The sequence below is a fragment of the Cladophialophora immunda genome (assembly GCF_000835495.1).
Source record: "Cladophialophora immunda strain CBS 83496 unplaced genomic scaffold supercont1.1, whole genome shotgun sequence".
NCBI lineage: Eukaryota > Fungi > Ascomycota > Eurotiomycetes > Chaetothyriales > Herpotrichiellaceae > Cladophialophora > Cladophialophora immunda.
The window spans coordinates 3,536,166-3,563,656 of record NW_015622541.1 but is presented as its reverse complement, the minus strand read 5'-3'; the positions used below and the strand labels follow the sequence as shown (position 1 = coordinate 3,563,656).

Genomic DNA, 27,491 nt, shown 5'->3' with positions numbered 1-27,491 from the left:
CGCAATGTGGTATCACAGGGAGCAACGCTCTATTTCTCCCGCCGTGTCTCCCGCCGTGGCTACCTCCCGACGAAGATCCGAGAGACCAGCTCCGTCCTACTAGTTTACGAATTTTCCAGATGCACAATAACAGCACTGTTGGCACTGTTGACACGCTGGTGAGAGGGCCATCAATGGGCATTTAGTTCCATGGGACTTGGAGCTCCGGCAACGGTACGCACCATCGAGCGGCTTTTCAAGAGGGACAAGATACGAGGGAGGCGGAGGCGGAACATCTCACTCGAGGAAAAGGGGTCACCAGCCTTGCCTTGGCGTGTTCCCGCGCGTCTCTCCATACGCTGAACTGATATCGGCGCCTATGGACCATTATGCTTGTCCTTGGACTGGAGTGGACTATACAATACTGTGAGCCCACGGTGGCAACCCAGAAATGCCTTTTCTACGACCCAAGACAAGGGTTTTGCTGGTTGCCTGATCTGACATCACCACAGCACCGCTAGGAAGTCGAGATTATGGGCTTTTAGTCCAACCATCGACGAAAGAAGGGTGTTCCAAATTTTCCGACTAGCCGGCCGGGCTAGCAAGCCGCGAATGTAAGGGCTACAATAAAAGGTGAGGCATCATGTTGGTGCAGGCATGGAGACCACGTCAGGGTTTCTGCTTCTTTTGTCGTTCTTCATCATTGTTTCTCCGTAGACCGTGAGACCGACTTAACTCCTCACCCAGAGCAAGATGAAACCAAGCTGCACGCTTCTTTCCCGGAGATCTGGGTCGGTGCTCCTCACTGCAGTTTTCGATGGTGTTGCATTCCTTTCATGGTGGCTGGGTGTGCACGGACAATTCCATCCAAATACAAGTGGCCTGTTGGGTTTTCCCGTTCATGTGGATGTTCCAGGGTGCAAGAATCCCTGACTAACAGTAGTGTAGCACCACCACTTCATCTTCTCGAAACATCATAATGCACTTGCTCTGGCTTGTTCTGCTGTGTCTTAATAGACGGGACAATCAGTTCTTTGGAGACACGGAACTTTTCGTTGACCTTGGCCCGCTATCGGAATGAACCTCTTTGTTATTATGAACACAAAGAAAGGCAATACCAGCAGAGCCACACCTATGAAATCCGCAAACGGATAGCCAGCGGCAATGGTTCTCTTTTATATGGCGACGCCCTAAGAAGAAAAGGCCAGAGACCGCAAATTTTCCCTCCCTCGCCTTTTGCTTCACCCACAATCTCATACCGCCTACCACAGTTCGGCTCTTCCCTCGCCTGCGGGTATCCCAAAATGCGCGCTTTAACCTTTGTTCTAACCACCGTCGCAGCCCTTGTGGCCTTCTCAAGCCTCGTTGCAGCTCAAGACGGACCAGAAATCACCGAGCCTGCTGTCCTTCCCCCAAGCGAAGATGAGACGCAGACGTCGACTCCTGAGCTGACACCGGAGGATGAGTACTTCGTCGATGACTCGGAAGGGGCGAGATTGGCCAAGAGAACTCCGCCTGCCGGCGTGTACATCTGCAACAACAAGAACTGGATGGCGCCGTGCAGCTGGAACAAGCTCACCGACTCGAGCTGCATGGACTTTCCTTCAGACGCCGGCTCCTCTGTTGGGGTAGGTGGAATGTTCCTGTCTCCCGCCAATATTTACCCTTCTGGCATTCTGTGTTCCCTCTGCTGACCCTGATCCTCTGTTTCAGCCCCCTGTTGGTTGGCAGTGCAAGATATACTATGCCAAAAACTGCGCAGCGACAAACGGCATGACGGATGGGAAATTGACGTACCCTGGCACATCGAATCTTGGAAGCCTCTACAACAACTATGACAAGCCAGCGTCGATCAAATGCAGGCAATGCCCTCAAGGAACGAACTCGCCTTGGTAAGTTAGGATGCTTCCCTTTGTCGGTTGCGTGGTCCGTTGCTCGTTGCAAGAATGGATTCGCTAACCATGAACCCTGCATTTTAGTCTCAACAACAAAGCTCCAGACTGGAATGAGGCAATGGCAAAAGCCGGATATGGAGGCTCCAACGGGCAGTGCTCATCTTGGGTATCCGGAAAGGTGGTGCATTCGTCTTGTCTTCCAGCACCCAAAATCTCCTAAGGGGTTTGGTATCTGGAGGCATATGGCGCAAGAGCTGGGATTTTGGTTTGCATACTTCCTCCGTTGTGACGCTCCTTGTAAAAGCAAGCCTGCTTTGGACGAGAACGATAGATGCAGTCTATGTATGTGCCTGAGCAATGCCACTTGGAGCAACCCTTGCGATGTCTCGAATTCCAATCAAGTGCGTTCTCGATGCTTTTCTTTCCGTGCGTGGCACGCCTGTAGCAGCCTTGGATTCTTCAATCTCAGCTGGCCGGAGCCCGCCCCCGATTTCTCGTTCTCTTCACTACCGGACCTTTCCTGCCACGAGCAGTAGTGGAGCACTTCCAGTATTAAAATCGAGCCTTTATCAATTTGAAGTCACCTATTCTTTCCCAACAATCTGAGGACAGCCCTCTGGGTCCCACAGTTAGGGAGCAGCTCGTCTGACTAACTGGCGTCTGGATTGCCATTGACCTGAAGCTTGTCTCAATATCATCTGATCTTCCAGCATCTGCCCACTCTTCTCTTCTCTTGTAGAGGGATGAAGGTAGAGAGAAAGGATGTGACAAGTCATTCAAATCCGTCATGAAATAAAAAACCTGAGGTTCGAATGGACCGAGGAGGGTTTCTCTCGGCGAGAGTTTTTGCTCCGGAGAAGTTTGTGTGTTTTCGCTGCTCTTTCTTTCTTTTTTTTTGGCTTTGGCCTAGGCTGCTCCTAGCTGCTCAATTCGTGCGTTGTGGGATGTAGTATTGTGGTGGGTGAACTTGGCGGGAGGTTTGAAGAAGCAAGTGAAGTGGACGGTCCAGCCTGGTTGATGGTTTTCGTCTCTGTGACGCTCACGTGCTGGAACCGCCTGCATTGAACGTGCCTCACGGCGCAGCTGCTCGAACCTCACTGACTGACCTACCTGCAACTCCCGTCGAATCCTTGCCTATCAGAAATAATCTGCAATTGGACTGGCAGGAAATATCATAAACATTGTCGATTATTCAACCAAGGTCGCCTCTAGAGCAAGGCAACTGTACCAGTCGGCTACCGGTGCGACGGCAGAAAACGATGAACTGGAAAGCCTGACCAAGGATTTGAAGGCCCTGGTCAATCAAACTAGAAACCGACCCCCCGGAATCCCGCAGGGAGATCGATTTAGGCTGAGCTATGCCAAAGGTTTAGGCCTAGAAACCTTTGCTCGACAATGCAGCGAAGTGGCAGACGAGTTGCTAGAATGCTTGGACTCGGTCAAAGTCAAAGGCGGAGGGCAGCCTTTGAAGAGCGCTGCTCAAGCAGTGAAAACTGTCTGGAAACAGGACCACATCGATTGCCTCCAACGAAGACTTGATCGAATCAGCAAGCAGCTAGTGGATAGCACGAATTTAGAACAGCTCGAGGAAATCAATCAAAGGGTTCGTGAGATGGCGGTCGAAAATAGCCGCCTCGAGGTCAACCGCACTCAGGAAATTGACAAACTTCGTCGAGACTTCAATTCTGCAGTCGAAGAGATCGCGACGAAGGCCAACGAAGACCAAGTACCTAGCTTGGCTAGTCCTGTCGGATACTGCGCGTCGTGGACAGGCATACTTTGCAGAGCAGGTAGTCCTCCAAAGCCTCAGATTTTCAGCCATTGATTCTCGTCACCAATCAGTCCCGGAGCAGCATTCACGAACATTCCAGTGGATATTTGAGGAGAATTCATCAACTAAGTTTGCCCAATGGCTGAGAGAAGAAGACGGCGTGTATTGGGTCTCAGGAAAACCCGGCAGTGGCAAATCAACCCTGATGAAGTTTGTGGCTGACAACGAGCAAACGAAACACTATTTGGAAGCATGGGCTCGCGACAAGAAGCTCGTTACCGCAAACTTCTTCTTTTGGAGCGCCTCATCTCACCGTTCGCAGAAATCAGAGCAGGGCTTGCTGAGAACGATCCTTTATCAAATCCTACGTCAGTGCCCAGAACTGATACAGATGGCTTATTCCGACCAGTGGATTGCAATGAAATCCAATGGCAAAGTCGTAAAAGAGTCGCGTGATGAGCTCTTGGCTGTACCAGCCCTTCTCAACACATTAAGATATCTACTTCGACGGCCTCTTACACGAAATTCTGCTTCTTTATAGACGGGCTTGACGAGTACGACGGAAGACCCGCCGACATCATGGAACTGATCGATATCTTGAAGTCGTTCCAAAATGTCAAGACGTGCGTCTCGAGTAGGCCCTGGAACGAATTTGAGGATGGTTTTGGCAACAACTCTCCTTGGAAACTCTAAATGCATGACCTTACTTGGGATGATATCCGTTTATACGTCCAAGACACGCTTGGCGAGGATCCGAGGATCCGTCAGCTTCAGAGAGAGGACCATCATGCCCTGACTATGTTCAAAACATTGTGAAAGATGGCGCTGGTGTTTTTCTCTGGTTGTTTCTCGTTGTTCGATCCTTCCTCGATGGACTGACGAATTCCGACCGCATCAAGGAGCTGCAGGATCGGTTACACGAGACTCCTAAGGATCTGAACGATTATTTTGGGAAAATATTGTTTTCTACGGAAAATCGATATCGAACCCAGACAGCGCGAATGTTCGCAATTGCGGCCAACGCGGACTGCGAACTTCCGCTGATGGCCTATTGGGTTGTTGACCAAGGCGATCCAAGAAGTGAGGGATCTTTATGGATAGAAGAAAGTCTAGGAAAAGTTGAGTCGAAATGTTGGAAGCTCGAGCAGGCTGATCAACTCATCGAGAGGCTGGCGAGGCTGGCGAGGCTGAATGCACATGTTCCCTGCCCCACACATTGCCCCTTGCGGGCCTCACATCCTCACCTGACGTCACGCATCCTAAGCATCCAACCATCATACCACCATCACCGACTTGAGTGTTTCTCAGCCTTGCCCTCGAACCATCATTCATCTTGTTACATTTATGCCGCGAGCATTACGACCATGCCTGTGACCACCAGAAGCAAGGGCAAACAGAAGCAAAAGCGCTTAGAAGACTTCGACACCGAAGAGGAGAACAAAGCCGATTCGCGAAAGCCCGAGTCCAAGCGCTCATCGACAACCACAACAAAGAAAGAGAGCGAAGCTCGCTCCAAGCGCAAACGCAAGCAATCCGATGATCAGACTGCTGCAGTAGAAGTTGCGCGTCCAACCAAGAAACAAAAGCAGAAGCAGACCTCGATCAAGCCTGATGAGAAGCTGCCACCGGCGCAAACCAGCAAACCCGTGGTGATCAATCGGGCGCCAGTCCTGCAGCTCTGGGCTGCATGTGTCTCGCAGGCGCTTTACCCTGCTCTGCCATGGAGTACCCATCTGAGCATCGGCTCTGCCATCTCCACATTATGTGCCATCTCCAAGGGCCGGGCGATCGGACTGATCGACAAGCCATCCGACGACCCGGCCGAGAGAGCTGAGAAGGAGAGGAAGAAGCGAGCCGCCGAGGAAGGCGCGGACGATGAAGTCAACGTCATGCGATTCAGGCTGTTGTTGAAGGGCGACGGCGCGATTGTTTCGGGGAAGCCACACAAGGCCAACGAGGAGTTGTTGAGGGCCAAATTTGGGCAGGGGGGTGGATACGAAAGGATCAAGCGTGCCATGGAGGAGGCGATCAAGTCATGGAAGAAGAAGGGCCAAGAGAAAGAGCTTAATGTAAAGGCCTTCCACATGTACGAGGAATTCCGGCCGAGTGTACAGCGCGGACAGGGGGGGTGGGGGAGGAAAGGGGAGTTGAGTCCCGAGAAAATCCGGGCAGTGGCGTCGAGGGACTGACTGATGTACAAGCAAGCATGTTTGGCTACAAGAGTGGCCGGCATCTTTATATCTTCACATCGATTTCCAAATGGCAGGTTGATGGATAATTGTGAACAGTTGGGCCCACATTTCACCCTCAACTAGCTGTTGCCTTGGTCTATCCAAGCTCGTCATGCAGTTCTCGATAGCCAGAATCCAAGAAAATGGTCCTCTAGCCTCAACCTTTTTTCGCTCACAGAGATAAAATTCTGGATCCGTCCTCCGCCTTCGAATGTATCGGCCTGACAGACAGATGATCACGTCTCATTCTCAAACACATTCACCAACGTGCCGATATACGGCCGAATCTCGACGTGGAACTCGTCGCCGTGCTTGACCGTGACCTTTGGTTTCCTCACGATGCCGACCCCCGCGGGCGTCCCCGTGATGATCAACGTGCCCGGCAGCAGCGTCGTGCCCTGGGACAAGAAGCTGATCAGCTGGGGGATGGAGAAGATGAGGTCGTCGGTGCCGCAGTCCTGAAGCAGCCGCAGCGGCGGGACGTCGTTGCCGTCGCCGTGCTGGTCCTTCTTCTTCAGGCGGCCCCTCAGATGCAGCCTGGCCGGGTCCGGGATCAGGGCCGGCGACACGAGCGTCGGCCCAATGGGACAGGCGCCGTCGAAGCCTTTGGAGAAACACCACTGGCTCTGTGCGAACTGGGCGGCGCGGCTCGACACATCGTTGCACGCCGTGTACCCCAGCACGTGGGCCAGGGCGTCGGCCTCCGCGACGTTCTTGGCCGCCGCGCCGATGACCACGCCCAGCTCGGCCTCGTAGTCGCCGCTGTCGTCGTGCTGGGTGAGCTTGGGGAGGACGGTCGGCGCCGGCCACGGGTCGCCGAGCGAGGTGCTTGGTTTCCTTATTCCGCCATCAGCACCGTGGGAATGGGTTAATAGGGGAACAAAGTGTGGGCTCACATGAACACGGTCGGGACGGTGGGCAAGGCCATGTTGACTTCGGCGGCGTGCTGCTTGTACTTTTTCAAAAGGGCGGTTAAGCATGTATTATTCAGCCGCGGCATGGGAAGACCAGGGGTGCGCTCACGTTCAGCCCAATGCATCGAATTGTGCCGACCTCGGACATCGCCAGAGGCGACAGGACTCGGTCGATAATGGCGCTGGTCCCGGTCTGCCTGCCAGGCGACAGGACGGATGAGCCGGAGAAGACATCGACAGCGACGTCCAACCCTCGCCGCACAGCGATACCGACATCGACGTCGTCGTCCTGGGGCTGTCCAATGAGGACCTGAGACGGATCTGATCGAGGGACGAAACGGACCAGCCCTGTCGCAGAGTGAGTGGCCAGTGGAACTTCAACCGTGACGGGGGATCTAGCTCACGTTTCCAAGGCACGTTAACAGCCATATTCCTGAGCATTCTGTCCCCTCCTTTCCATGGACCCGTGGCCTGATCCTGGCCTGATATACACACGTACAAGAAGCAAAAAGGGGGGGGAGGATCATGTATTTTGCGGAGACGAGCGAAAGTCGGGAAGCATATCGGGTCGGACTATCGATACGCCGAAGGCTGAGTGGTGTGGGTGCCGTTGGGTGCGTCTTCCGATGGACTGACGGGCTCAGCTGCTCAACATCTGCTGCCCCGCCACAAATTCATTTCGTGGGGACGTCTGAGGGATGGGCAGTATCGAGATTTGCTGCTGCAATGACCGTAACGGTAGAGCGGAATGCGTCCCTTTTCAGATAAGTAGGGGATATCTCACTCAGGTATAACACGTCGGTGACTACCATCCCTTTGCGGACGACGAGACAACCGGAGAATATAAAACCCACTGAACCAAGGCAGCAGATTGTCGACATTGGCGCCCTCGTCTCACGGACCGACTCTCCACGCGAACGGGAAAGATACGGCTCAACCAGAGGCTGAACACCGACGACCATGGCAACCTCACAGGGCGACAGCGAGTACCGCCAGTACCTGCCGGACCTGAGCATCCCGCGCTTCACGACCATGGCGAAACAGGACGCGCACGTCTACGCCGCGGCGTTCAAGGAGTCTGGGATCCCGCCCTGGCTGCACGCGCTGTACCTGCACTGGCGGGAGCTGCTCCAGGAGCCGTTCAAGGGCGTGACCCACGACGGGGCCGTGCGGCCGGGCCTGTTCAAGGTCCAGGACGAAGGCGTGCCCATCGCGCGCATCGTGGCGGCGGCGCAGGCGCTGCTCGGCCAGCTGACGCCCGCCCAGCTCGGCAAGCTGTCCCACCACATCGACTCGCCCGAGTGGCGCACCTGGTCGAACCCGGAGTTCCTGCTCAGCGACAAGGGCGTCCGGCTGGACGAGCTCGCGCCGGCCGTGCGGGACGGCGTGATGGGCGTGCTGCGCGCCGCGCTGTCGCCCGAGGGCTACGACAAGGCCGTGGCGGCGATGCGCATCAACGGCTTCCTGGGCGAGCTGGTGCAGGGCACCGCCGTGATGAACGAGTACTCGTACAACTTTGTGCTGTTTGGGCAGCCGTCCACCACCGCGCCCTGGGGGTTCAGCTTCTACGGCCACCACCTGTGCCTGAACGTCTTCCTGTACCGCACGCAGATGGTCGCCTCGCCGTGGTTCACGGGCGCCGAGCCCAACCTCATCGACGACGGGCCGTACAAGGGCACGCGGATCCTGCACGAGGAAGAGCGGCTCGGCCTGCGCCTGATGCAGTCCCTGCCGCCCGCCCAGCAGCGCGCGGCCCAGATCTACACCCAGATGAAGGACCCGGCCATGCCCGAGGGCCGGTGGAACCACGACGACCAGCGCCACCTGTGCGGCGCGTACCGGGACAACCGCGTCGTCCCCTACGAGGGCGTCCTGGTGTCCGCGCTCACGCCGGACCAGCAGGGCCTCGTCGACCAGATCCTCGAGCAGTACCTCCTGTACCTCCCGCAGCCCGCGCGCTCCATCCGCCTGGACCAGTGCCGGGCCTTCTACCCCGAGACGCACTTCTGCTGGATCGGCGGCTTCGCCGACGCGGACCCGTTCTACTTCCGCATCCAGAGCCCCGTGGTGCTGGTCGAGTTCGACCACCACAGCGGCGTCTTCTTGAACAACAAGGACCCTGCCAAGTTCCACATCCACACCTTGCTGAGGACCCCGAACGGGGGGGACTACGGGTACGCGTTGAGGCCCCTGTGCGAGCCGAGCGTCAAGCAGGAGTTTGTGTGGACGGGAGACAGGGACTAGCACGGAGGACGGACCGATCGAGAGGTAGACGTTAGATGACAGTTTGGAGCACGAGCAGCGACGAGGGACGATCAAAATCTAGGTACGCATCTCAGTGGCTAGGGAGAGTTGTACACATGATACGGAAGGCGAGAAAAAGAGCTGGGCATTGGCTGCTCAGGAAATAAAATAGCCATGGTAATAGTTATCTTGCACTGTCTTGCACTTGAGTCCGTATGCTCTTCGTGTCCAGTTTGAAAAAGCTGCAGGTGTTATCTGGTGTGGCCCTATCTCCCGCCTGCTATCAGATCGCCTCTCAGCTAGGTCGTCGTGCAGCGAGGTCAGCACGCAATACACCCGGACTCGCGCCAGCAGCCATTTCAATCAACGCTTTAGTTGTAGCAAGCTGACGAATGAGGGAGGTAGAGAGATAGCTCGGGTCGTTGTTGCAAGGTCCCCATGTTCCGGTATCCTAGCTGGACGGATGACCTTCAAGGGTTGGGACACTCGGACAATGAGAGGTCGGGCTGTATGTGTTGGACAAGCGAGGAGCACATCTCCGAGTCTGGCGTCGATGCAGCACCTAAACGTGCGCACTCTGTATAAAAGGCGGCTCACATTGTGTTTTGGGCATGTCGGGATTGCCCAAGATCGAATTGATCCTATCAGCCGAAATGTTGTATGCAGGCCCTCGGATATATTCGCCTTTCTCCCCTCGGTATCGTTCGATATCGTTCGAACTACGCTTCGCTTTTGCTTTTGCCTCAGGCAAAGACGACTCGCACAGCTTGCACGGTATTGGGATGGTTCGTGAAAGTGACAACCAGCGTCTTTCCTGTCTCATCGAAGTAGGGATGCGGCACCGCAGCGTAGATTGAACTGCCCAGAGTGATGGGCGTCGCTTGATACAGTGTTATCGGATCCGACCAGGGTCCTTCGGGCTGTTGAGCAGTTTTCAGTAGCACCTTTGAGTTCATCCAGTTGTCTAGCCAGGGGAACACAACCACAGTATTAGATTCTGCCTCTCTTCCATACAGAATGAGTGCGACTTACCGCAGTACACGAAGAGAAAGCATTCAAAATAGTTGGACCAGACCACCTGTCCCTGGTTGATCTGCCAGAACACGCTCTCCTTCGCTGCAATGGCTTTCCCATCGAGTTTGTCGCTCTGCCATGTCTCGCCGTTCCAGTACTCGTAACAGCTGACGTTGGTGGCTTCCTCTGCACGAACTCGAGTCAAGTATACCCAAGGATTGCCTTGGGGGCCGTGACCGTATGCATAGACATATCCATTCCACCCCAGCGCGCAAACATCCCCGTACCAAGGTTCAGACGTAGCATCCCACCAATATTGCGGAGGCAGACGGCTTATCTGCGGAACAGGAGGATATGCCGACGTGTCGAGGGTGATCGAAGCGACGCCAGCGCCGATCAGGTTGTTTGCTCCGTTGGGACGGTGGTTGAGGAGGAAGAACATGACGCCTTCGTTCGGCGAAGTGGTCTCGACCACATTGGTGATGCCTAAGGCGCATGTGGCCGCATCTTCTCCAAAGGAAGATATTAGTGGGCAGAATTGTGGCGGGTAGCCGTTCGAGTCGAGAACAGGATCCACAACCACGAGCGGATTCTGCGTGGCTATCGCGACTGAGTCGCTCGTCATGCCGCGCCACGTATCGCTGTAGTTGGCATCACTGTATAGGGTGTCGCCGTAGCTGAGGAGGACGTACTGGCCGAGTTGACCTTGAAACCCCAGGTCACGCTTGACGTACGTTGTGGCACTATGAACGTTCCCGATAGGGTCGACGCAGACAATGTCTATACTGGGAGGATACGGCTTGCAAGGTGGTGTTGGGGTCGGTGTGTTGACGGAGATCGGTGCAGTGGTTGTCGGCAGCGGTGAGGCCTGGAGGAGAGATGTTAGGTTGGAAAATATGTACATTGCAAACAAGAAACGAAGATCCATGGGTAAATGGAGGCCGATTTTGGCATCGCTAGATATCTTGAGCCACGAAAGACCAATCTCCTGTTGTGAAAACGGAACGCGAGAGAAAAATGCTCGACTGGGGGATTCTGCATTTTCAATATATCCCCAGACGAACAGTCAACCGCGCAAGGGTGTTGCGTAAGTGACCGTTAGATCGGTTGTGAAAAGCAGACAGCGAATTGAGTACAATAGCAAGTGACGCAAATGGACCTCAATAGCGGCTGACCATCAACCGGGCATTGTTCGCAGTGTATTCAAGAGACGAAACAGGGTACGGCAGAAGAAGTGCTGCGAGAGTACCACGCACCTTGAACCACAAGAGGCAAGGATCAGATGATGCAGAAGGATTTGAGACGTCACTGCCATCATCGTCATGTGAAGGCTTCGGTGTAGAGATCATGCCTGTCTGATAACTTGGAGCTGAGAGAGCAGCAGCAGGCCCCATGTTAACGTCAAGCAATTGGTTGACCGCCTGACCAGCCCATTGGTAGAGACGTCTGCGGAACCCCCGAGGTTGTTGTGGTTCCTCTGTTGCCTGGTCCATGGTGCTGGATCTGTTGTTTGGCTGCGAACGTGTAGTCGTGTGTGATACGAGATCGAAGACTGTGTCACCGTGGCTTCAAATGATAGCATGCGTGACAAACTCCACATCTGAGGGCCAAGTGAGATGTCGCAGGTCACAACTTTTGAAATCTGTTTCAGAAGTGTTTTGCACCGTGCCCATACCTAGGCGATTGCACTGGAGTCCTCCAATGGCAAGTGAGGGTTAGTTGATGGTTGAATATGAGCACCAGCCGTGCTAGTCGTGGTCCAATGACGATTTAGCGAAGATGAAAAAGGTGTGAAGCTGATTTGGATGATCCATGACAATATATTTCTGCTTCGGACGTGATGATATTTCACTCTGTCCTCTTCCCAATGCGTGGCAACAGAGCCCAGCTAACTGTCATCGACGCAAAAGAAATCAAAACCACCGGGTGCAGGACCACCGTGCTCAATTTCTGGGCCAATATGCCAGTGATGAAAGGCACTAGTGCGCCACCAGAGCTTCCCATCGACGTCACCACTGACAGACTGCTGATTTGGATGCTCTTGGGTAAGAGTTTGGCAAAGACGGCGGTGGCGCATGGGTAGATGGGTCCAAGGAATAAGCCGACAATGGATTCTGCCACGGCGTTTTCGATAATGTTTGGTACAAGCCAAACCAGAAGTTGAAAGACCGCAGCTCCAACGATCAAGAGGAAGACAGCAACCTTTTCCCCAATCTTGTGAGCGAAATGGGTCAAGACGAAGCGTCCAACAGTAATGCCTCCCCAGAATCCGGAGGTGACATTACCGACATGGGATGGATCACCCCTTCGGAAGTGAATCAGGTAAGAAATGACCCAGCCTGAAATAGCCACCTCTGCACCTTGATAGAAACTAGGAGAACGTGTCAAATCAGTGCATCGTCATTTGAACCAGGTAACTTACAAGATGAACGTCGCCCCAAGGAGCGTGGTCTTGTTTCTGACAGCCCTTTTGAGCACCTGAGCCCTGGTGGCTTCACCCTGCCGTGAAGCGGTCCGTTCGAGAGACGAAAGGAGCTGGACCGCAGCATCCCTCTCGAAGCCTTTAAATGACCAGCCCAAGCAGAAGACCGAAAGCACAGATATTGATAGCGTGATGAAGTAGAAATGGGCCCAGTGGATGCCACTCGACACCATGGCAGTCGCAATGAGAGGAGAAACAATACCGCCCAGCTGGTAGAAATTAGCTTCGGTCAGTGTCCGTGCCAGCCAGTCCTGACTTACCCCATATAAGCCGTGACAAAAGCCTAGGACGACAGTCCCGTTGAGCAAGTTCACGATGAACGCATTGGTCATGGCTAGAAACAATGCCATCCCGCAACCGAGGAAATAGAAACTGAGCACAATGACAGGAAATGGTGGAGAGCAGACAATCGCAATGTAGCCAATGGTCATCAACAAGGTTGCGATGATGTAGGAGCGAGTCCGGCCGAGCCGGGACTCAATAAGTTGGATGACTGGCGCCATTGTAATGAAACCAAGGGCATTGGTAACGAAAATCAACGAGACAATGCCATATCCGATGTGGTAGTCTTTTTCCAAATATGGGATCAGGGCACCAGTAGCGGCGTCATTCATGCCCATCAGAAAGAACATAACACCCGCCGCCGCCACCCGCCAACGATTTTGGGGTGGATTCGAGATAGACTGAACGAGGGCATCGACCGCTTGTTCTCGCTTTGGGGTGGGAGGTTGGCTTTGCTCCAATTCGCCGGGGGTTTGAGGAAGAGAACGACCGACAGGTGATGAATCGCGAGAGGGCACTTTGCGCGGGCCATTCAGGCGTCTGCCCCATTGGAGTCCGTCGAGCTCGTACTCTGTGGGCGGTACAGCGGTGATGTTGTCTCGATGGATGACGGGCGCGGGCCCAGAGACAACGGCAGAAGGCTCACTTTCATGGGTGATGAAGGCACCGAATACTTGTGCTGTCGTCATGGTAGCGAAACGAAGTGAGACGAGACAGATGCAGAGGTGGGCATAGAATCGCAGCGAACACAGAAGTGGGACAAAATATACATATACCTCTCTCTTGATTTAGATCATGCCATATTTGGCGCGAGATTGCATTGATAAGAGGTAGGCAGGATGTTTAGATGTGAGACAACTGTAGCTTCGTGCAGAAGTAGTGTGAGATGGCTGAATTTGAGGCTTTGACTCATTGTGGGCCTGGACATTTGTTGATCGATTGCTAAGTAGGTTTCTGCGCAAGATACGCAACAGCCACTGTTGATTCGAGGGTTGAATGCCGCAGTGGTTGGATACACATGGTCGATGATGGTTGATGGGCGGAGACAGCGAAGGAGTGGGAATCAAACAAAAGTCACTCGCCTGCGGCAAGATTTCCAGATTCAACAACGACGCCAGCGCGGCCCGCAGCCCATCGAGGACCTGCGCCCTCACCCCCCGCTCGCCCTGCATAAATGTCCAGAGGAAAAAAAGTCACCGCAACTTGCCATGCACCTGGTCACTTCTTTGTCACCAAGTCGAACCACTCCTGACACCCATACTGCCTGCTCAGTCTCGTGCCATGTCGCGCCGTAAGATCCGCAATACCGCCGAAGAGACCCTTACGCCCCCGGACTCTCTGGCTCCCGGTCAGTTGATTGCCCGCGTGGTCAAGACCAACGGCAAAGATCTCTACACTGTCCAGGCGCCCGACTCGTCCACGTTTCTCGTCGAACTCGAAGCCCGTTTCAGGTCCACCATCTTCGTCAAGCGCGGCGGCTACGTCCTAGTCGACACCACCACCACGGCCGATCGCGACAACAAGATCCAAGGGGAAATAGTCAATATCGTGGGCGATGAGAAGGCCTGGAGGAAAAAACCGTTCTGGCCACAACAGTTCGTCAAGAAGACCGTATCGGCCGACAGTGATGACGAGGACTCGCGGGTGGGGAAGCTGCCGCCCTCGGACAGTGAGGACGAAAGTGGATGATGCGTGTGCCTCTCAGCTCCTCAAATCCTCCGAAGTTGCTGGTGGAAGACTGATGTGATCCACGGGTGGCGCAACAAGGGCGCACATAACCTGCAGCGCCAGTTCTGCCACCACCACCGCTGAGCTGACGTTGGTGCTTGGATATACCAGCCAGCAATATTCCTGCACTGCCCAATTCAACAGGACCCAAACAGGGCCACCACCAGCCCTCCACAGCAGATATGGAGTCGCCCAGCCGAGATATGCAAAGAATTGGTAGTGCAGGCTCCTGGCGCACAGCATCCCAATCACCATGCTCCCCAGGACTGTGTCCATCACAAAGCTCGGGGTGACCTTTTTGGAGATCCTCAGCTCCTCCGCCTCTTTCATGCCCCCTAGGTACTTCTTCGCAAACTCGGCCAAGTTCGAAGCACTGGGCTTGATCCACTTTGTCTGGAAGAACAGGAGCAGCAAGGAGGCGTGGATGACCAGGAGACTGATGGCAAAATTGCGAGACAGGAACGTCTCTTCATCAACAAACCTCCAGTTGACCGTCCACTTGTACAGGAATTGCCTCCCAAAATCGAATGAGCGTTGGACGTAGGAGAAGTTTGTCCCTTCGCCGAAGAAGGGCATAGACATGATAACGTGGAGGACAAAGACGTATAGACCTGTGAAAAGCCCATCGCCTGTTCCGAGGGCCTGCAAAATGATGACTCCCACCGCGGGTGCAGCTAGTAACAAAGTCATCTTCACTCCCAGTCCCAGTCCCCATATGACCGCTCCCCTTCCGAACTGCCGCCGTTGCATCCAATATATTGCAAGCCAAAGTCCCAGCGTCGCCCAGCAGTCATTAAAAAGCCTCAGTAGGAATATAGAATGCATTCTCTTGCTCAGCACCAACGGAATCAGAAGCCACGGTGGTGCGCCCACCCGCCTGTAACACGCAAACACGACGGCCAGCGTCACGAGGTATAACCCGGCAAAGACGATCTGGGCGCGTAGGATGTCGGTTCCCTGCTCGGTGAGGGTGTAGAGGATCGAGTAAATGTAGAGATGAAGGGCCGGATAGACAAGAGGGCCCGAAGGGCCTGTGATTTTTGCATAGTTTCGCTCGCCGGAAAGGAACATGCGCACCTGGGCCATGTACGTCGTGAAATCGATCTCGGTATACGGCACCCGCCAGATAATGAGGCCACAGAGCGCGGCCTCGCCGAGGAGCATCAACGGTGCTATCCATCTCGTATGTGTGGGTTCGGTGACGAGGCCGCGGAGGGTCTTTATGGAGAGGTCCATGGTTGCAGCTCAGAACGAGTAAGCAAGTGGACAGGGAAACTGTCCGTCAGTGCGAGGGTCGAAAGGGGATTTCTTCTCCGCTATAATATATCTGGCATCATCATCATCTCCATCACCTTCGAGGGCGACGCGTAGAAGTGGCTTTTCTCCAGTCCGAGACAAATCAGGCTATTATCCTATTTTTTTTCTATGCGAGACGCGACAAAACACCAGGTCCCCTTCCCCGTTCCCGATTCGGAACTCGTCGTCTTCCACTTCTTCTCCCCGCACTCGTGGCTTCTCCTCTCCTCCTCCCATCTTCCCTCTTTCATCTCTACGACGTCATGCTCCAGCAAGCCTCAATCCAGCTCGTCGATCTCTGATTTCATACGCGATAAGGAGCTCCCCAGACCCCAGATCCGACAGCTCATACAGCGTCATCTGCGTCGATTTCATGCTAGGCCGACCGAGTTGCGCAGGTGAGTGCGATTGATATAGTAAGTACCCATTATCCCTCCATACCAGTGTTCTCGATTCTCTCGCCATAAAGGAACCAGCTTGCATCGATTCTGGATTCTCTCGCATCCCCGGCCAGCATCCAAGACATCGCTACAGTCCGCATCTCGCCTGTTGTTCCCCTCTCATACGAGATGGCCCCCGAGGCCGATTCTAAACCTGACCCTTCCGCTCCTCGAGCGCCCCAGGCCGAGCCGCACGACCTAAACTGCCTCACGATCTCGGAACTCGAATCCCTCGCCTATGAACGTATGGACAAGCAGACGCGAGACTACTACAATGAAGGAGCCGACTGCGGAAGCACCCTCTCCGAGAACATCTCAGCCTACGGGAAATATCGTATCCGTCCGAGGGTATTGCGAGACATCTCACAGATAGATACTACAGTGCAGGTGTTCGGACACAAGAACAGCTCTGCCTTCGGCGTAGCGCCGACGGCAATGCAACGGCTGGCACACTCGGATGGAGAAATCGCAACGGCACGAGCGTGTCGTTCACGCAGAGTTGTCATGGGCCTCTCTTCCTTTTCCACCAGCACTCTCGAAGACGTCGCCGAAGCCAGCGGGGACAACCCGCACGTCCTTCAACTGTACCTGTTTGAAGAGCGCGAGCACTCGCTGAAACTGATAGACCGCGCCAAAAAGGCCGGTTACAAAGCCGTGCTCCTGACCGTCGACACGCCGATGCTCGGCCGCCGCAATCTCGAGATCAGGAACCAATTCAAACTGCCCGCCCACCTCTCTATAGCCAACTTCGCGGAACAGAACGAGGACACCGACACAGCGGTGGGGAGGGAGCACAGTAGAATCACGACGGCCACTGACGAGAAGAAAACCCCGTCCTCTCGCCGGCCGAAGATGCCCCGCCAACGCCGTCCCAGCACGGCAGGATATCACGACGGCCAACGCCGCATCCCACCGAGCGGGCCCATCACGTTCCACACGCACGCGGCCAACCCGACCCTGTCGTGGGACGAATCCATCCCGTGGCTGAAAGACGTGTGCGGGCCTGAGATGGAAGTCTGGGTCAAGGGCATCGCCACGGCTGAGGACGCCGAGCTCGCGGTCCGCCACGGCTGCGATGGGATCATCGTCTCGAACCACGGCGGCCGCCAACTGAACGGCGCGCTGGCGACCCTTGACGCGCTCCCGGAGGTCGTGGCCGCGGTCAAGAGGCGCGTCCCTGTCCACGTCGACGGCGGCATCAGGCACGGCACCGACATCTTCAAGGCCCTCGCCCTGGGCGCAGACTTTTGCTGGGTCGGCCGGCCCATCCTCTGGGGGCTAGCGTACAAGGGGCAGGATGGCGTCGAGCTGTGTCTGAGGCTGCTGAGCGACGAGTTCAGGCTGTGCATGGGCCTAGCAGGCGTGACCACCGTCAAGGACATCACGAGAGATTACCTCTGCAAGGTCGATCGGGACGGGTTTGCCAGCAGACTGTGAAAGGACGAGAGGGATTGAAAAAAAGGATTGAGCGCCCTGTAATATTTCTGTCGCATGCTATGAAGCCAAATCTATTTGTGTGAGCATATTACACCTATCTGCAGTGCATGATTTTTGCTGCCGCTGGACCAGTAGAGCTGTGTGTATTGTTGTAATTTCCAGAGCACGTATCCACAATCCTTTTTCGTCCCATAGTGCGGCTTAACCTGTGCACTGTCCCGTCTTCAATGCCAGGCGCCATGTTTTGTTTTGTTTTGTTTTGCTGTTCTTCGTCAAGGGTATCACTGGATCCATATCTCATATCTCCCTGCGCCAAGTTCTTCAAAGGAGCGCCCAGCTCAGTGCGACTTCGTGCTCATGACAATTTTTACGCGCCTCGGGCGCGAGGACTCGAAAGGAAATGAGCCAATACTGTCTAAAAAAGAATGTGGAGGCAATATCAAGCCCGGGTCGTACTGCAGATGTCATCAATCTTCGTCACGTAGACTTTTGGAAAATCTGTTCAGGGGTTAGGTTGGTGCCGCACCCAATATCAAGATCAAAGTCATACCTAGGATGGGGTGCGGTTTGGCTTCAAGAAAGCCACGACTCCCTCCCAATCGCTTTACCAATCTTCAATCCTCGGCGCAACAAACTTGACCGAGCCATTATCGTTGTACCCTTGTGTGCCCAGGAGCCCACCGGTGACTTCTCGCATAACCTGATTGAAATTGGCGCTGTTGCGGATGTCGCAACGCTTGCTGGCCGAAGCGGTGTGGGCGACCCATGCTGCGGTGGTCGCAAACCTCTTCAAGCACGAGGGGCAAGTGACCTGACCACCAATGTGTGCTGAGGACAGGAGGTGTGCTCTGAAGTCAGCTGGTGTCCTGAACTGACGTTTGCATTTGATGGTCGGGCAAGAATACACTTGGCGGATGGAGTCCCAATACTTTTCGATTTCGAGTCGCCTCCTCGTCGACACGATAGAGTGGGCGGGCATCTGGACAATGTGTTGGTAAGAAGAATCTTGGTTCGGCTTTGCCTGTGAAGTCGGTGGGATTTTGCCAGGGTAGTCAGACGACGACGCCTTTCTGTCATACATTGAGGCAACTTCGCTCGAGCCGTTGGATGGTGGTTCCGCCGTGGCAGCGACCGTGTTAAGCCACCCTGCGACCATTCCAGAATTGGCATTCCCCTGTGGTGTGTCGACGTCTTGTTGCATCCCCCATGCCGGCTGGGAGATGTGCAAGTTGGACATGTCTTTTGCAGAGGCGTCGTCGAGGTCGAGGACGTTACTCGTGGGTTTGACCGCAAAGCTAGACTGCTGCGGAGCCGCACTGGCACTGGCCGCATTCGAGTCCCGAGACTGCGAGAGTGGTGGGAATTGTTCGTGGGATGCGGTGGAGATTGGCTCACCCAGGGCGTCATTGAGAGATCGTCCCGAGCCATGAGTCGCCCTGCTCAAGAGATCAAGGCCAGCGTTGTTGCTGGCAGCACTCGTCTGATCCCAGATGGGTGGATTGATAGCGAATGGATCCGTCTCTGCCTCCCACGCATCTTTCTGAACCTGGCGTTCGGCTCGCTGCATCTGGAAATCTTGGAGCTTGATGACTTCACATTCATCTTGCTCGATGTGTTGCATCAGTTGCGACGCTGATCCGCACTTCTGTCCGCAACCAGCACACTCTATGTTCTGGTTGGAACGATGTTGCTGCCATCCCAAGTCAGCTAGTGTTCGATTCAGATCTGACACTTGTGCCTACAGTTTCCATGTGAGTATCCCTGGCAATTGTACTTTTGAACTGCGTGGGTCAGCTTCGGCTATACGTTTCTTCGGGAGTTCACTCAGTACCTCGCATGCGCAAATCGGGCAGCAGACTACGACACTGTCAGTGGCCAACAGCCGTCACGAGGCGGGCGGGCAAGCCAACTCACTGTGCGCAGGGCTTCCAAGCTGGTGGATGAAGAGGAACATGTCATTAGCACAGTCGACGTCACAGAGCTTGCAGTACGAGTGTCCAGGATCTTTTTCCTTGTGGCGAACCATGGCCTGCCGAGAGTCGAATTGCTTGAAGCAATCTTCGTAGGTGCATTTGATCTTCATGTTGAGGTTGGTGTACCAGGGTCAGGGGTGGGAGTTAGCAGACGACCAAGGGCAAGAGGGTGGAGGGGCAACGTCAGATTCCAACCTTCAAAAGAGCAAAGCTATTACAGTCCAGAGAAGGAAACTAAGAGAGACTGTTGTGTGAAGGAAGAAAGGAGGGAACAAAGCAGAGGTGAAGAGGATGATGGATGAAGGTCGCTAAGTACCAGAAAGTGAAGTAGCAAGCGGGGAAGACATCAAGCAGGTTCCCGCAGACGGTTTGGCGAGGACGCCAGTGAGGTGAGGCGATCCCGCTGGTTCTCAAACTCTCTTCCTTCTTCCTAGGTTGCTGAGCTTGGTATGGCAGCTCGGCCAGCGGTAGTGAGCTTCACCAACATCGAAATCAGCCATAGAAAAGGGCTGAACTCTCAAAAGAAGGAGAGTCTGAAGTGACACAGCGCATGAAGGAAGCTTTCCTTGAGCAGCGCGAGGATCCATCTGCTTCGCCGAATTTGTCCAGCGGGTCTGTACGGTCAGGCATAAAACGCGCTTTGCGCAGCCCCTTTATGTGAAGGAACTGCTACCACTTCGGCCGACGAGAGAGTTGATCTCGGACCTTACACCTTACGCGGTTACACGGAAATGAAGGGCGGTCAGGTGAAATGAATTGGCTCATTCAATCATTCAGTCATAGCTCAGCTGTCAATGCTAGCTCATGTATAGACTTCTTCAGTCAGCGGATTTAGAGACAGCCCTTCCTTAGCAATGTCTTCGTCTGCGCTGCATGTTAGTCGTGGCTTAAAAGGGACAGGATTGCCTTACTTTGAAGGAAACACAACGGCATCTCCACCAGGGTGCCCTTGACTTGACTCAGGAGTTCCTTGAGCTCGCCGACCCCTCCCGGGAAATCTGCCCTAACAACATGTCCATACTCGACCCGTGGCGGCAATTTGCTTGGTTTCCCTTGAGCCTCTGCGTCGGAGTGCCGATAGAAGTACTCATAAAACTCCTTGTAATCGGCCCAGGTATTCACAAAGTCGTCGGGGACAGCGCGGAACGCTCGTCGGAAGACTTCGGTGTTCGTCCGTGCTCGGCTGTTCCACAGTGCCTGGAAAGTGTCGCTGAGAGGATCTGCCACGACATTATCTTCTGGGGAGCCCCAGTCATACACATTGGGCACCCCGACTGGGTCAAAATTCGGGTCCGGTCTGAAGAAGTGTTGAGGCCGAATCAGTCCGACGTGTTTTCGGACCAGCTGTCTGCGTAGAGACGCTGCGAAACCACTTGCTTGGTAGGGCTGGCCACTCATGTACGACTGGACGGGCGTAGAGTCGTTGATCAGCAGGGCGATCTCACTGTCGTGTGATCCTAGTTGGCTGCGGTCATTCAGGTTGGCAGATCCTATAATGACAATTCGATCGTCGGCGATGAGGCACTGCGACTGATTAGATACTCAGTAACTCATATGAGTAGCGACATTTACCTTTGAATGAATGTACAGCTCTTCGCTAACGAACGCATCGAACTCGGCTTCAGGAGGGCCGTCCCAGGGTACAGTGCGTATGTCCTGGCCGCCGAGCATGTAGCATTCCGCCACACTGTCCCACCGGCCGCTCCCAGGAGTGGCCATCTGCTGCGCGGCGGTCTGGTATTGCTGGTACTGAGAGGCTTGAGACAGTTGAGTGGTCCCTGTCTTCTCGCCGTACTGCCCATAGCCGGCTCCGACAGCGTCATCGTGTTGTTTCCGGGCATCTTCGTATCTCACTCCACTGTGCTGTTCGACTTGCTGCATGAAATTGCTGCAGTTGATTCGATCGTAATTCCGGAGGTTGTAGAATCGAATATAATCCATGGGATTGAAGCCTGCCTGCGCTATCTTCTCCATGATGCTGTGTCCACCGCGGTTAATGCTGTTGTACTGGAACTCCATGATCGCTCGGGTGGCCAGTGAAGAATCGTCCCGGAGGTCCCCCGCAAATGCTGGCACTGCCGGGATGACCACAATGATTTTATACTTTTCGTTGTTTCGAGCCGCCCGAAGGATCCGTTCAACAATAGCCTGACCGATCAAGTTTGTGACAGGTTTCTGTTGATCGCCGGTGGCTGTGATGAAGAATTGATTCTCGATGTAGACGAAGTGCTGACTGTTCCGAATCACATCGATGTACGCGTTCTGGATAGAATGCTCGAGGGGAGTTCCGTTGCTCCACGTTGTGCAGCTCCGAAGAACCTGACAGGTCATAACCGGTCGTGGCTGAGCATACGGGCGCCCATAGGAGTCCGTACCCCCAAAGTATTTGCCTTGAAGTTGGTGCGCTTTGTCCCCAAGGCCACCTGAGACAGCATTGCCAATAGATGAAAGTTGCTGGCCCAACAGTTTCCCCTCCGTTTTGTACTGGTCATATCTTCCCCGGAGGCCTCTTTCGGATTCGCCTCCGGGTCCATAATCATCAAAGCCCCTGCTAGACTCTTGACCATATTCGTCGAAACCACGAGCTTGCCCTGCATCGGCCGGTTGATAAGCTTGATAATTTTGATGCTGGTACGATTGAGGAGGTGATTGCTGCGTCGAAAGTTCCGTCGGTCCTTGATGGTAGGGCGCGTACGGAGGGTTTGCGCTCGGGGGCGGGGGATATCCCGGATAACTCTGTGCCGGGGCCGCTGATGTTTGGGGAGGTGGCCCAGGAGGCGGAGGAGGAAAGCTCTGCTGGAATGTCTGGGCTGGGGGTTGTTGATAGCTACTCCCGGTGCTCACTGGTTGCTGGACTGGGGCTACCTGCGGCGGAGGGCTGGAGGCTTGACTGTAAGCGCTTGTGGCAGGTTGGGGAGTTGCATGTGGCGGAGGGCTGTACACTTGACCGTAAGAATCAGAAGAAGGTGGATGAGGAGCCTGTGGTGGAGGCGCAGAAGCTTGGCCGTAGACTCCGGCAGAAGTGTGGATGGGAGCTTGTGGTGGAGGCGCAGAAGCTTGGCCGTAGACTCCGGCAGAAGTCTGGATGGGAGCTTGTGGTGGAGGTGGAGGGACTTGGCCATAGGCAGTTGCAGAGGTCTGAGGCGGAGCCGGCATTGGTGCTTGGGCCGGGGTTGCTTGATCCAAGGAGGCCGCAGTTTGACCATACTGGGCTTCAGGATGTTGCGAGTGAATCTGAGCGCCCGGGACAGAAGGGGTTGCTGGAGCGCCATATGCGCCAGTATCTGTTCCTGCTTGACCCTGGTATTGGCCGGCGACCGGCGTGTGCGGCCGGCTGGTTGTATGCCACGCCGGTTCCGTGTAGGGTTGACTGCCTGGGGGTGGTGCATATCCACCAACCGGCGCAGGAGGCTGAAGGTGGCCTTGTGACTGTGGGCGCGATTGGGGTCGCTGGCCTGGGCCAGTCGGTGGGTGAGGGAAATCGTCCAGGAGCCTGTAGTACCGTTGATCCTTGCGGACGTTGTATTTCTCGTCGAAGATGAAGTTCCATCTATCGACGAAGTGGTGACGAAGGTCCTGGACGCAAGATCCTTGCAGGCAAATGCCAATGTCGGACCATCCCATCCTCGAGTTCTTGGTCCTGTCAAGTTTGTTCTGGAACGGTTGTGCAACGTCGCTGAAGTCCATGACCCTGGCGTTGTTGTAGTCTTGACCGGGAAAGACGATATCGTTGATGTTGGAAGGATGTGCATCAGCGATTGAATGCTGATTTGTATCCCATCTCCCAAAACAGAGATCCAAGCCGCCCATAAACGCAATCCTGTCGTCAATCAAGCACAGCTTCTCATGATGTGCCCAGTACAGGATGACGTCGTCCGTCACGCCATATATTCCCTTGAGCGTATCCGCACCAAGCTTAGAAATTCCCGCAGCATCGAGCTTCAGAGCTTGAAGAGAAGATACCAAGGACGACTGAGCAGTTTGAGCATCTGGTAGATGGTCCGGGTGACGAAAGACCGCAATATTAGGATGCAGTTTCTCGAGTTCGTGTTTCGTATGTGCCGAGGAAAGAGTCAAAGCTTGGGTCACCTCTTTGTATACGATCACTTTGACTTTGACGCCGCGTTGTGCTGCCCGTTGCAGCGTTCGATCCAGTCTCCATTGTTCGTTCTGAGAGGGTGGCCGGCGGAGATACAGCTCGGGTGACAGCCACCAATCCAATATCCAGATCGAGTGTTTTGCTCCTTCGAGCGCTTGACTCACCGCCCAGAAGTAGCCACACCCGTCAACGTACCACTTGACGTCGTTGCCTGGTTTCTCTGAAGCAAAGCTGTCGTAGCGATTTGGGGCCGAGGGGATGCCTGGCGGACCGGGCACATTAGCATACCCGGCATAACCAGTCTGTCCTGGCGGTGGCGGCCCATATTGCGAAGGAGGCCGATTTCCTGGGCCCAGCAGATTTGTGACGTCTGAGCCGATGTTCTGGAGAGTGTTTTGTAATCCACCAAACAGTTTGGACGCGAGATCAGGTCGACCTTGGGATTGTTGCGTAGGCGGGCCTCCCGGGTAAGCAGATTGGCCTATCTGAGGATATCCAGTATTGGGACCTTGCTGCCCGTAATACTGCTGATTGGAGCCAGCGCCGGAGGCGGAGTAGCCATAATTTTGGGACGAGGAAGAACTCGACTTGTACTTGTCCAGCTCGGATTTGAACTTTTTGAAAGTGTCTCCAAGCAGCGATCGATCAGTTCCATCCTGTCCACCGCTTCCACGAGATTGGGAATAGTCGTCTCCGTACGCGAGCCCGTCGTCTTCCGGGCGCTGTGGGTAGGACATGGCGGGAACCCTAGTTCGAACCGGAGCTGGACTCGAAAGAGGAGAGGGAAGAGAGAACAGATGGCGACTGGAGAACCGCACTCAGTCTCGAGCAACGATAAGGGTTACCCGGCGGTGAACTCAAACGGGGTCGACGGTCATGGAGGAATTCGTTTCAGCCATGGCGAGTGACAGACGTTTCAGCTGATTCATGCCATGTCAACCAGGTGAAGCACATGCCAAGCTGGAGACGAGGGCGCCTGGGAACAAGGTCGAACCAACCACACTGCGGTAAACGTCCTCGCGACACCCTCCACATCACCGTGGCCCCAATAAGGAGCTGGCCTCACAGCTGCTGCGCCTCATCGCCCCGCGAAAAAACAAAATACCCCTGGCAAGATGCCCCTCGCCGCGGAAGGCAGTTGAAAGATGCTGCTTCTGGGAGCACCAGGCCTTTTCCTTATCGACACGCAGAATCCCATCATTCGTATTGGCACAGACACATCCCGGATATGGATACTCGTCGCATGCTCTTTGCTCTCCCTCAGCATGTCTTGCAGCTTCTCGAAGAGCTAGGCGGGAGCCATCTCTCTCGGGCCAGGGCTGATGCCGACCTGCGCGATCTGGGATGACGGCAATTCGCCCGGATGATGGTTGATGCGGGGAGGAGAGCTTCAGGGCCCCTCTACCAAGCAGGAGATACAAATATTGACGAGTGCACATCTCCACGGATCTCTTTGGATTGGCTATTTATATTCGGTGTCATTTGCATCCATCATGTCTCTACCTCTACGTCCTCTGCAACGTCTAACCTCCACAGCATTCAGGTCAAAGCCTCGTCCTGCGTTGTGCTACGTCAGACCGACCTCGTTGCAATTTACCCGACCAGCATCCAACATGTCTCTCGCAACTCTGGATGTGAGTTGCTCCACCTCAAGGACAAGCTCGACGTGGCAGCTAACAGGACCAGGTATCTCAACATCCCAACCTCCCCAAATCCTCTGTAACCTTGTTCGAGGCGAAGGCGCAAAAGAAGGTGACCTTTGAGGCGATTGGCAAGGAGATTGGCCGGGACGAGGTCGCGGTGGCAGCTCTGTTCTACGGACAAGCAAAGCCGTCCCCAGAAGATATCCAGAAGCTGTCGGCCTACTTTGGCATTGACCATGCCACCCTCGAGGCACAAATGAGCGGGTTCCCAGACCGTGGAAAGAGCGTGGAGATGCCTCCCAAGGAACCGCTGATCTACCGCTTGTACGAGATTGTGCAAAATTACGGATATGCATATAAGGCCGTCCTGAACGAGAAGTTTGGCGACGGTATCATGAGCGCAATTTCTTTCTCCACCCACGTCGAAAAAGAGGTCGACAAGGACGGCAATACATGGGTAAGACACAAATCACAGTGTACTAGAGCTCTGAGCTGATTTGATGCAGGCGAAAATCACCCTCCGAGGAAAATGGCTGCCATTTACCCGATTTTAGATACCAAACATACATCGGCAAGCATCATCGACCTGGTACAGCTCAAATACCGTTGTGGGTGTGGACAAGGTCATGCCGCGCCCGGCAATCCACTGTCAGGACTCGTTTGTTCTCCTCCTATGCCGGAAATACGTTGGTGGTGGGAACATTTCAGCATTCCGATGCTTTGTGTGGGAGAACAATACTAAAGGAGAACAATATCAAGCCTCGTCCCCTTCTGCTCAGCCTTGCCGCGAGCTCTTTGTTTGCCGCCGACTCTCACCCATCGGCGACCGAATGGGGTACGAGAACATGATCTCTTTCTATTTGCTTTCAGCATGTTGGTCTTTATGCAATTCTAGGCAAGGTATTTATACCGTACTCCTATCTGACTGATTTGCCTCTCCCGCATACACTTTCATTCATATCCAACTACAAGTCACTCCTTCAGCTTCCCCAATACACAGACAAGCCCAGCGCTTACCGTCAACCACCGACAATATGTCTGCCCAAATGTACAACTGCGTCGTCCAGTAGACGAGTGCCATTTCTCTATGCCTTGCGGACATAACCCCAAGCTCGATATCGACAAAACCTTGGGTCACATTCTATTGAAACCCGTCAAGATGTCTCCTCGAATTGTACCCATGCGTCGTTCAATCGCGGGTTCACTCGCAATGGCGGCACGCAAGCCGCAGGCGCCTTCGGACGATATCATCTTCGACATGCCCTCGCGTCAGGGCCATTGAACGCCCGTCCAAGACGGCCTTCTTGCCCAATGTCTGACTGTGATTCCTGCGGTGGACGTTTGAACTTGCTTGATATGATGCTGAGCTTCCCCGGTTTTTCAACGGCGCAGTGGCATAACGCAACGAGATGTCTCCTTTGCCCCATCTGTTGATTTCGATTCTAAGATGCACATTTTCATCCACACGATTGTCCCAAGACATGCGTGTCACTGCGTGGCACAAGTACTCTTTCCTAGAAATGGCAGCCTTGCCATGATTTCGAATATAGCGAGCAGAAAGCATTGGTGTGCGGGGGGCAATCTCCATCCAGCTCTTCAGGCTGAAGGGTGCTTTCTGCCATTCATTCCCCTTCCTGGCTGGTCGGCTAGCCAGATGAGGTATCAAAAATAGCAGTCGTCTCCAGTGGACGCACTGGGGACTTGCGTATATAGCGAATACCATTCACTTCTCTCTGAGGTCTTCTATATAATTGAGCGGCCACTTGATGGCTTTCCGGCTTTCTGCACCCATTCACTACACTCCACTCTGAGCTTCAGTACCACTACCAAACCAATTTCCTTCCCCAAGCTCCCTATTCCCAGTATGGGGCACAAAGGAAGGGTGGCAAAAAGGACACCTCTCGCGAAAAATACAAAAAAAAAAACAAAATCGACAACCACAGGATTTGAACCTGTGCGGGCGAACCCAGCAGATAACAGTAGACCTAAGAGAATAGGCCATTCGAGTCTGCCGCCTTAACCACTCGGCCAGATTGTCAACGTAATAAATTGGACCAAGAGAA

General features: G+C 54.4%; 11 protein-coding genes and 1 non-coding gene across 12 annotated transcripts; 5 read left to right on the top strand and 7 right to left on the bottom strand.

Annotated features, from left to right (window-relative positions):
• Positions 1 to 1,283: 1,283 nt before the first annotated feature.
• On the top strand, positions 1,284 to 5,834 carry PV07_01032 (uncharacterized protein; the record flags this gene model as incomplete). Its single annotated transcript, XM_016387527.1, has 6 exons — positions 1,284 to 1,607; positions 1,693 to 1,871; positions 2,825 to 2,917; positions 3,093 to 3,600; positions 3,647 to 4,081; positions 5,034 to 5,834. The coding sequence occupies 6 exons, from the start codon at positions 1,284 to 1,286 to the stop codon at positions 5,832 to 5,834; spliced, it is 2,340 nt and encodes a 779-aa protein (XP_016254455.1).
• An 11-nt stretch (positions 5,835 to 5,845) lies between these two features.
• Positions 5,846 to 7,278, bottom strand: PV07_01031 (uncharacterized protein). The gene is made up of 4 exons (XM_016387526.1): positions 7,195 to 7,278; positions 6,900 to 7,138; positions 6,773 to 6,831; positions 5,846 to 6,713 (listed from the first exon to the last, which is right to left on the bottom strand). Exons 1-4 carry the CDS (start codon positions 7,229 to 7,231, stop codon positions 6,113 to 6,115), a joined length of 936 nt encoding a protein of 311 aa, XP_016254454.1. The 5' UTR covers positions 7,232 to 7,278; the 3' UTR covers positions 5,846 to 6,112.
• A 472-nt stretch (positions 7,279 to 7,750) lies between these two features.
• PV07_01030 (uncharacterized protein) lies at positions 7,751 to 9,238 on the top strand (the record flags this gene model as incomplete). The annotated part of the gene is made up of 1 exon (XM_016387525.1): positions 7,751 to 9,238. The coding sequence occupies one exon, from the start codon at positions 7,751 to 7,753 to the stop codon at positions 9,032 to 9,034; it is 1,284 nt and encodes a 427-aa protein (XP_016254453.1). The 3' UTR covers positions 9,035 to 9,238.
• A 539-nt stretch (positions 9,239 to 9,777) lies between these two features.
• On the bottom strand, positions 9,778 to 11,541 carry PV07_01029 (uncharacterized protein; the record flags this gene model as incomplete). Its single annotated transcript, XM_016387524.1, has 3 exons — positions 9,778 to 9,998; positions 10,067 to 10,916; positions 11,224 to 11,541. The coding sequence occupies 3 exons, from the start codon at positions 11,539 to 11,541 to the stop codon at positions 9,778 to 9,780; spliced, it is 1,389 nt and encodes a 462-aa protein (XP_016254452.1).
• Positions 11,542 to 11,896: 355 nt separating this feature from the next.
• Positions 11,897 to 13,501, bottom strand: PV07_01028 (uncharacterized protein; the record flags this gene model as incomplete). The annotated part of the gene is made up of 3 exons (XM_016387523.1): positions 11,897 to 12,419; positions 12,471 to 12,739; positions 12,791 to 13,501. The coding sequence occupies 3 exons, from the start codon at positions 13,499 to 13,501 to the stop codon at positions 11,897 to 11,899; spliced, it is 1,503 nt and encodes a 500-aa protein (XP_016254451.1).
• Positions 13,502 to 14,093: 592 nt separating this feature from the next.
• On the top strand, positions 14,094 to 14,485 carry PV07_01027 (uncharacterized protein; the record flags this gene model as incomplete). Its single annotated transcript, XM_016387522.1, has 2 exons — positions 14,094 to 14,436; positions 14,466 to 14,485. 2 exons carry the CDS (start codon positions 14,094 to 14,096, stop codon positions 14,483 to 14,485), a joined length of 363 nt encoding a protein of 120 aa, XP_016254450.1.
• A 28-nt stretch (positions 14,486 to 14,513) lies between these two features.
• Positions 14,514 to 15,776, bottom strand: PV07_01026 (uncharacterized protein; the record flags this gene model as incomplete). The annotated part of the gene is made up of 1 exon (XM_016387521.1): positions 14,514 to 15,776. The coding sequence occupies one exon, from the start codon at positions 15,774 to 15,776 to the stop codon at positions 14,514 to 14,516; it is 1,263 nt and encodes a 420-aa protein (XP_016254449.1).
• Positions 15,777 to 16,086: 310 nt separating this feature from the next.
• On the top strand, positions 16,087 to 17,875 carry PV07_01025 (uncharacterized protein). The gene has a single exon (XM_016387520.1). The coding sequence runs from the start codon at positions 16,406 to 16,408 to the stop codon at positions 17,711 to 17,713; it is 1,308 nt and encodes a 435-aa protein (XP_016254448.1). The 5' UTR covers positions 16,087 to 16,405; the 3' UTR covers positions 17,714 to 17,875.
• Positions 17,876 to 18,317: 442 nt separating this feature from the next.
• Positions 18,318 to 19,796, bottom strand: PV07_01024 (uncharacterized protein; the record flags this gene model as incomplete). Its single annotated transcript, XM_016387519.1, has 4 exons — positions 18,318 to 19,403; positions 19,456 to 19,494; positions 19,545 to 19,570; positions 19,628 to 19,796. 4 exons carry the CDS (start codon positions 19,794 to 19,796, stop codon positions 18,318 to 18,320), a joined length of 1,320 nt encoding a protein of 439 aa, XP_016254447.1.
• A 692-nt stretch (positions 19,797 to 20,488) lies between these two features.
• On the bottom strand, positions 20,489 to 24,698 carry PV07_01023 (uncharacterized protein; the record flags this gene model as incomplete). Its single annotated transcript, XM_016387518.1, has 3 exons — positions 21,259 to 24,698; positions 20,598 to 21,210; positions 20,489 to 20,550 (listed from the first exon to the last, which is right to left on the bottom strand). Exons 1-3 carry the CDS (start codon positions 24,520 to 24,522, stop codon positions 20,489 to 20,491), a joined length of 3,939 nt encoding a protein of 1,312 aa, XP_016254446.1. The 5' UTR covers positions 24,523 to 24,698.
• Positions 24,699 to 24,918: 220 nt separating this feature from the next.
• Positions 24,919 to 26,620, top strand: PV07_01022 (cyanate hydratase). Its single transcript, XM_016387517.1, has 3 exons — positions 24,919 to 25,419; positions 25,472 to 25,885; positions 25,935 to 26,620. The coding sequence occupies exons 1-3, from the start codon at positions 25,159 to 25,161 to the stop codon at positions 25,980 to 25,982; spliced, it is 723 nt and encodes a 240-aa protein (XP_016254445.1). The 5' UTR covers positions 24,919 to 25,158; the 3' UTR covers positions 25,983 to 26,620.
• Positions 26,621 to 27,359: 739 nt separating this feature from the next.
• On the bottom strand, positions 27,360 to 27,466 carry PV07_01021. The gene has a single exon. It is a non-coding gene; the product is annotated as a tRNA-Ser (tRNA).
• Between the last annotated feature and the right edge of the window lie 25 nt (positions 27,467 to 27,491).

Coding starts and splice junctions, on each gene's coding strand:
- PV07_01031 (XM_016387526.1), bottom strand. CDS start 7,231: ATGCTCAGGAATATGGCTGTTAACGTGCCTTGGAAAC. Junction 7,139..7,194: donor TGTTAACGTGCCTTGGAAAC/GTGAGCTAGATC, acceptor ACTCTGCGACAG/GGCTGGTCCGTTTCGTCCCT. Junction 6,714..6,772: donor ACCGTCCCGACCGTGTTCAT/GTGAGCCCACAC, acceptor TGGCGGAATAAG/GAAACCAAGCACCTCGCTCG.
- PV07_01025 (XM_016387520.1), top strand. CDS start 16,406: ATGGCCCCCGAGGCCGATTCTAAACCTGACCCTTCCGCTCCTCGAGCG.
- PV07_01022 (XM_016387517.1), top strand. CDS start 25,159: ATGCGGGGAGGAGAGCTTCAGGGCCCCTCTACCAAGCAGGAGATACAA. Junction 25,420..25,471: donor TGTCTCTCGCAACTCTGGAT/GTGAGTTGCTCC, acceptor TAACAGGACCAG/GTATCTCAACATCCCAACCT. Junction 25,886..25,934: donor ACAAGGACGGCAATACATGG/GTAAGACACAAA, acceptor GATTTGATGCAG/GCGAAAATCACCCTCCGAGG.